This window comes from Ranitomeya imitator, chromosome 3, assembly GCF_032444005.1.
Source record: "Ranitomeya imitator isolate aRanImi1 chromosome 3, aRanImi1.pri, whole genome shotgun sequence".
NCBI classification, from domain to species: Eukaryota; Metazoa; Chordata; class Amphibia; order Anura; family Dendrobatidae; genus Ranitomeya; species Ranitomeya imitator.
Genome location: NC_091284.1, coordinates 25,897,187 through 25,905,010, shown reverse-complemented (window position 1 = coordinate 25,905,010; position 7,824 = coordinate 25,897,187). Strand labels below are relative to the sequence as shown.

Below are 7,824 nucleotides of genomic sequence, written 5' to 3'. Positions count from 1 at the left end.
CTTGTACATAGGAGCAGTGTTATAGTAGTTATAGTCTTGTACATAGGAGCAGTGTTATAGTAGTTATAGTCTTGTACATAGGAGCAGTATTATAGTAGTTATAGTCTTGTACATAGGAGCAGTATTATAGTAGTTATAGTCTTGTACATAGGAGCAGTATTATAGTAGTTATAGTCTTGTACATAGGAGCAGTATTATAGTAGTTATATTCTTGTACATAGGAGCAGTATTATAGTAGTTATATTCTTGTACATAGGAGCAGTATTATAGTAGTTATAGTCTTGTACATAGGAGCAGTATTATAGTAGTTATATTCTTGTACATATAGAGCAGTATTATAGTAGTTATATTCTTGTACATAGGAGCAGTGTTATAGTAGTTATATTCTTGTACATAGGGGGCAGTATTATAGTATTTATATTCTTGTACATAGGGGCAGTATTATAGTAGTTATATTCTTGTACATAGGAGCAGTATTATAGTAGTTATATTCTTGTACATAGGAGCAGTATTATAGTAGTTATATTCTTGTACACAGGGGCAGTATTATAGTAGTTATATTCCTGTACATAGGGGCAGTATTATAGTAGTTATATTTTTGTACATAGGGGGCAGTATTATAGTATTTATATTCTTGTACACAGGGGCAGTATTATAGTAGTTATATTCTTGTACACAGGGGCAGTATTATAGTAGTTATATTCCCGTACATAGGGAGCAGTGTTATAGTAGTTATAGTCTTGTACATAGGGGGCAGTATTATAGTATTTATATTCTTGTACATAGGGGCAGTATTATAGTAGTTATATTCTTGTACATAGGAGCAGTATTATAGTAGTTATACTCTTGTACATAGGGGCAGTATTATAGTAGTTATATTCTTGTACATAGGGGCAGTATTATAGTAGTTATATTCTTGTACATAGGAGCAGTATTATAGTAGTTATATTCTTGTACATAGGAGCAGTATTATAGTAGTTATATTCTTGTACATAGGAGCAGTATTATAGTAGTTATACTCTTGTACATAGGGGCAGTATTATAGTAGTTATATTCTTGTACATAGGGGCAGTATTATAGTAGTTATATTCTTGTACATAGGAGCAGTATTATAGTAGTTATATTCTTGTACATAGGAGCAGTATTATAGTAGTTATATTCTTATACATAGGGGGCAGTATTATAGTAGTTATATTCTTGTACATAGGGAGCAGTATTATAGTAGTTATATTCTTGTATATAGGGGCAGTATATAAGTACTTATATTCTTGTGTATAGGGGCAGTATATAAGTACTTAATTTGGTAAGATAACTTGTAAATAGGTTTTAAAATAGTTCTTTTTTGAGAGAGAAATGTTGTGGGAGCAGTTGATATTTTTTGCCCCAACTCTTCTTTCCCGTTCATACAAACGGTCTTTTCCGTATGGGGCGAGGAGCAAGGAGAATATGATAGGACCATTAGTCAGTGGAGCTGCCAGCAGTGTGTGGCTGCACTTCCATTATTGACCACTGGCAGCACCAAATCCTTTCTAATTACGCCCTCGTGTTTGTGCCAACAGCTGTAAAACCTGCCTCTGCCAAAACGTAAGGGGTGACCTTTGTAATAAAATGAATGCATAAATAAACCGCCTGTATAAGTGGCAGATACCGCTTTGTGATCTGCAGATGAAGAGCTCTGGAAATGTTTATTTTGCTATTGTGTTGTACCTTTTAAATGCAACAAATGTTTTATTATTAATGTAACGCGATATTATTACAGGTGGGACGACCTTTGTGAAAATATTTAGGACGTAAAAGGCTTTGATGAAAAAACTTCTTTAGGAAAATTTTGCATGAGTCAGATTGAAAATTTGCTGCCTAAACTGAGCGGCGCAGCACGGTGTAGCATCCATAGCCTGCACATCACGGTGTGACCCCCAAGGCAAGGGAACTTCAGCGGTATTAGTCTGTCCAGATTAGGTAAGAAGAAGCGATTGTGAATCAATGTCACCGGCTTTGGTGCAATGGAGAGGCCCCCAAAAGGGAACGGTGTAGGTGGTGGCCATAGACAAGTCCTCTCGCCTTATCCTTCCTGATTCTTCTCTAGTTTTGCAATTTTCTCTGTGTCATTTTAACAGCCCCCCCCCCCCCCAATATCATGGGTCTCAAATAAATTGGGCTTGTCATATACGTCAAAGTGACTTTTCAGGTCCCCTCCAGGTGCGCATGCAACCCTTGCACACCCCTGGTACATTCAGGTGGAACAAGTCCAATTTCTACAAGATGGCGCAAGAAGGTTTGTGGAGTCTTCAAGTTCAGTCTCCAGGACATGGAGTAGATACCAAGACGTGAGCCATTACGTAAGGAAAACCGTCCATCAGAGCATCCATCCATCGGCAGGGCATCCATCCATCGGCAGGGCATCCATCGGCAGGGCATCCATCCATCCACCGGCAGGGCATCCATCCATCCATCGGCAGGGCATCCATCCATCCACCGGCAGGGCATCCATCCATCCATCGGCAGGGCATCCATCCATCGGCAGGGCATCCATCCATCCATCGGCAGGGCATCCATCCATCGGCAGGGCTGGCATATGCTCCTTTGTGTGGGGAAGAACAGGAGGAGCATGGCGAGAGCAATACAAAATACCTTCCAATGGCTACTGGTGACCAAACTGTCAGAAACAGGCTCAATGAGGGTGGCATCACGGTCCGATGCCTTGTAGTGGGATCTGTACGCACCGACCGTGCAGCTTTATTGGTCTTTGCCTGGAAACACCAAAATTGTCAGGTCTGCCATTCTCTTCGCAGATGAGAGCAGGTTCCAAATGAGAGAGCACGTGACCAACGTGAAAGAGTCTGGAGACGTTGAAGGGAAGGTCATGCCGCCTGCAACACCATCCAGCATGACCAGTTTGGTGGTGGTCAGTGATGGTCTTCGGGACACCGCACAAACCTTCACGATGCCAGCGGTGCCCTGATTGCTGTGAGATACAGAGATAAAATCTTCAGGGCCATTGCCTTATGCTGGTAGAGAACCAATAATACCGCATACAAAAAAAAACAAATTTTGCAATACTAGGACCGTATAATAGCACTATACAAACAGTAATACTACCCCCATACAATTATAGTATCATAGAAGTACAGGTACCTACAGTATTCACTAGTGAAGTAATTCATTTTAACTTTTCTTCTTCATTAGGTGCAGACCGCCATCACTTCTTCCAACCAGGACTTGCCTCTGCATAAAGTAACAAATCCATAGCGGATCACTTCTTGAGCACCCTCAACGCTTTTCCCCAAAATTCTACAGTAACAGTGTTGAACAGTAATGGTATACCCCAAAATAAAATACAATGAAGTAGTAAAGCACATGTCCCTTTTGTGCCGGCCAAAAAGTAAATTTGCCCCCAATATTGACCATACAGTAGACTTTTAAATGTATTATGCCCAAATACAAGTTAAAATCCCTCTTTGTGGCTCTGATATAAAATGGGGAAAATAAGTATTGGATACTCTGCTGATTTGGGAAGTTTTCCCACCTACAAAGAATGGAGAAGTCTGTAATTTCTATCATAAGTACACTTCACCTGTGAGAGACAGAATCTAAAAATAAAAAAACAGAAAATCACATTGTAGGATTTTTACATATTTAATTTGCATTTTATTGCATGAAATAATATTTGATACAATAGAAAAACAGAACTTAATATTCGGTAGAGAAACCTAGAAACCTTTGTTTGCAGTTACAGAGGTCGGACGTTTCCTGTAGTTGTTGACCAGGTTTGCACACACTGCAGCAGGGATATTGGCCCCCTCCTACATACAGCTCTCCAGATCTTTCAGGTTTCGGGGCTGTCGCTGGGCAAAACTGAGTTTCAGCTCCCTCTTAAGATTTTCTATTGGGTTCAGGTCTGGAGACTGGCTAGGCCACTGCAGGACCTTAAAATGCTTCTTACGGAGCCACTGCTTAGTTTCCATGGATGTGATTTGGGTCACTGTCATGCTGGAAGAACTAGCCACGACTCATGTTCAATGCTCTTACTGAGGGAAGGTGGTTGTTGGCCAAAATCTCGACATGCATAACTCCATCCATCCTCCCTTCAATACTGTGCAGTCATCCTGTCCCCTTTTCAGAAAAGCACCTCCAAAGTATGAAGTTTCCTCCACCATGCTGCACAGTTTGGATGGTGTTCTTGGGGTTGTACTCATACTATTTCTTCCTCCAAACACGGCGAGTGGAGTTGATACCAAAAAATCCTATTTTGGTCTCATCTGACCACATGACGTTCTCCTATGCCTCCTCTGAATCATCCAGATGGTCATTGGTGAACTTCAAATGCACCTGGACATGTGCTGAGTGAGCAGGGGGACCTTGCGTGCTCTGCAGGATTTTAATCCATGACGGAGTAGTGTGTTACTAATGGTAATGCTTGAGACTGTGGTCCCAGCTCTCTTCAGGTCATTGACCTGTTCCTCCCGTGTAGTTCTGGTTTGATCCCTGATCTTTCTCAGAATCATCCTCAACCCACGAGGCGAGATCTCGCATGGAGCCCCAGACCGAGGAAGATTGACAGTCATCTTGTGTTTCTTCCATTTTCTAATAATTGTGCCAACAGTTGTTGCCTTCTCACAACCAAGTTGCTTGCCTATTGTCCTGTAGCCCATCCCAGCCTTTTGCAGATCTACAATTTTGTCCCTGGTGTCCTTAGACAGCTCTTTGGTCCTGGCCATGGTGGAGAGGTTGGAGTGTGATTGAGTGTGTGGACAGGTGTCTTTTATACAGGTAATGAGTTCAAACAGGAGCAAATAATACAGTTAATGAGCGCAGAGTGGGAGGCTTCTTACAGAAAAAGTAAGAAGTATTTGAGAGACAGAATTCCTGCTGGTTGGTTGGTGATAAAATACTTATTTTGTGCAATAAAATGCAATTTAATTATGTATAAATCATACAATATGATTTTTCTGAATTTTTTTTTTTTAAAGATTCTCTCTCTCACCGGTAAAGTGTACCTACGATAAAAATAACAGATCTCTCCATTCTTTATAGGTGGGAAAACTTGCAAAAATCGGCAGCGGATCAAATACTTATTTTCTCCACTGTAATGGCAATACTCCTCATTGTGGCCCGCTTACAGTAATAATGTCCCTCTATGTTGCCTCTATATATTAACAATTTCACCCTATCTGGCCCCTATGAATTAATAATGTCCTCCTCCGACACTCTCGTACATTAATCTCCCCGTAAAAATACCACAAACTGGGGTAAAAAAAAACAAAACAAAAACGCTATAAGTAAAATGTGCTGAGATGTCTAAAAAGCTGCAAACAAAAAAGTGAAGTAAAATAAAACTAATAAAAATTGTACAAATATTCTGGCTTTTAAAACACATAGTGACTTTTATACTTTTGTACAATGTTGAGGGATCGTTGCATTTCCGGAGGCTTTTGTGGCACCTGGTAGTTGTTTTTTTGTGCTTTTGCTTCCCCCCTTCCCCCTCTAAGAGCCATAATTTTTTCAGTTTGCCATCTACATAGACGTATGAGGGCTGTTTTACTTATTTTTTTTTAGGTACGAGCTGTAGTTTTGAAAGGCAGAATTTGTTTTACAATATAATGTACTGAAAAAATGGCAAAAAAATTGCGAGCGAAATTGCGGAAAAAAAAAAAAGCAATTCGGCCATTGTCTTACCGTGTTCATTGTGACGTAAAAAGGAGCTGGCAACATTCTCTAGGTCAGTGCAATGACGGCGATACCAAACTTGTATAATTTTTTTTTTTTTTTTAGTGGTGAAGAAAATGTAGATTTTTTTTTTAATTGGTTTGTGTCACCATATTCCAAGGCCCCTAATATTTTTATTTTTCCGTCCACGTAACTGTTTTTTTGGGTGGCGAGCCGGAGTTTTTATTGATACATTTTTGGGTGTATACAGTGTCTTAATTGATTCTAATTGCAATTTTTGGCAAAGTTACTACAAACAGCAATTCTGGTCTTTTGATTTTTGTTTTTCTCTTTACAGCTTTTGTTGCATAATTTAATTATATAGTTTGATAGACTGGACTTTAACAGGCATGAAAATAAGAAATGTTTAATTTTGAGATTTCCTTATTTTTAATAAAAGAAGAATGGGGCGGTTTGAAGTTTAGTTTTTTTTCTTAATTACTTTCTTTTCTTAGTCCCTGTAGGGGTCTTAAACCTGCAATAGTCTGATCACTTATAGAATATACTGTAATACCAGAGCACCTTACAAGAACTACTGTATACAAGCAACACTCTACAAAAACACCACAAGACCTGCCGCTTACCGGAAACCCTCCATAAGGCCTTATGTATAGGGGAAACATCCCAAAAATACATAACATGCAAATACAAACATGTATATACAGGGAACACTTCACAAGATCCTTCACATACCGGGAACACCCCGCGAGAGCTGCCATATACTGGGAACACGTCACAAGATCCTTCACATACCGGGAATACCCCGCGAGAGCTGCCATATACTGGGAACACCCCACGAGAGCTGCCACATACAGGGAACATCCCGCCAGAGCTGCCGTATACTGGGAACATGCCACGAGACCCGCCATATACCGGAAACATCCCGCGAGACCCGCCATATACCAGGAATATCCCACGAGGCCCGCCATTTACCAGGAACATCCCACGAGGCCTGCCGTATACCGGGAACACCCTGCGAGGCCTGCCGAATACCGGGAACACCCCGCAAGGCCTGCCGCATAGCGGGAACATCCCGCGAGAGCTGCCGTATACTGGGAACATCCCACGAGACCCGCCATATACCGGAAACATCCCGCGAGGCCCGCCATATACACCAGAAACTTCCCGTGAGGCCTGCCGCATACCAGGAACATCCCGCAAGGCCTGCCGTATACCAGAAACTTCTTGCGAGGCCTACCGTATACCAGGAACACCCCGCGAGGCCTGCCGTATACCAGGAACACCCCGCGAGGCCTGCCGTATAGCAGGAACACCCTACAAGACCTGCCGTATACCGGGAACACCCCGCGAGGCCTGCCATATAGCGGGAACACCCTACAAGACCTGTCGTATACCGGGAACACCCCGAGAGGCCAGCCGTATAGCGGGAACACCCTACAAGACCTGTCGTATACCAGGAACACCCCGCGAGGCCTGCCATATAGCGGGAACACCCTACAAGACCTGTCGTATACCGGGAACACCCCGCGAGGCCTGCCGTATAGCGGGAACACCCTACAAGACCTGACATATACCGGGAACACCCCGCGAGGCCTGCCGCATACCGGGAACACCCCGCAAGGCCTGCCATATAGCGGGAACACCCCGCGAGGCCTGCCGTATAGAGGGAACACCCTACAAGACCTGTCGTATACCGGGAACACCCCGCGAGGCCTGCCGTATAGCCGAAACACCCTACAAGACCTGCCGTATACCGGGAACACCCCGCGAGGCCTGCCGTATAGCGGGAACACCCTACAAGACCTGTCGTATACCGGGAACACCCCGCGAGGCCTGCCATATAGCGGGAACACCCTACAAGACCTGTCATATACCGGGAACACCCCACGAGGCCTGCCATATAGCGGGAACACCCTACAAGACCTGTCGTATAGCGGGAACACCCCGCGAGGCCTGCCGTATAGCGGGAACACCCCACGAGGCCTGCCGTATATCGGGAACACCCTACAAGACCTGTCATATACTGGGAACATCCCACAAGCCCTGCCGTATATCGGGAACACCCCGCGAGGCCTGCCTTATACCAGGAACATCCCACGAGAGCTGCCATATACCGAGAACATCCTGCGAGACATTGCCATTTTGGACAAGCTCTGA

General features: G+C 43.3%; 1 protein-coding gene across 1 annotated transcript; it reads left to right on the top strand.

The window, feature by feature from the left end:
- Positions 1-6,556: 6,556 nt before the first annotated feature.
- Positions 6,557-7,824, top strand: LOC138671532 (basic salivary proline-rich protein 1-like). Its single transcript, XM_069759708.1, has 2 exons — positions 6,557-6,753; positions 6,855-7,824. The coding sequence occupies exons 1-2, from the start codon at positions 6,557-6,559 to the stop codon at positions 7,822-7,824; spliced, it is 1,167 nt and encodes a 388-aa protein (XP_069615809.1).

What these genes read in the sequence shown, in the direction of transcription:
- LOC138671532 (XM_069759708.1), top strand. Translation starts at nt 6,557, where the DNA reads ATGCCACGAGACCCGCCATATACCGGAAACATCCCGCGAGACCCGCCA. An exon ending in AACATCCCGCGAGAGCTGCC is followed by an intron (nt 6,754 to 6,854) that starts GTATACTGGGAA and finishes GCCGCATACCAG; the next exon opens with GAACATCCCGCAAGGCCTGC.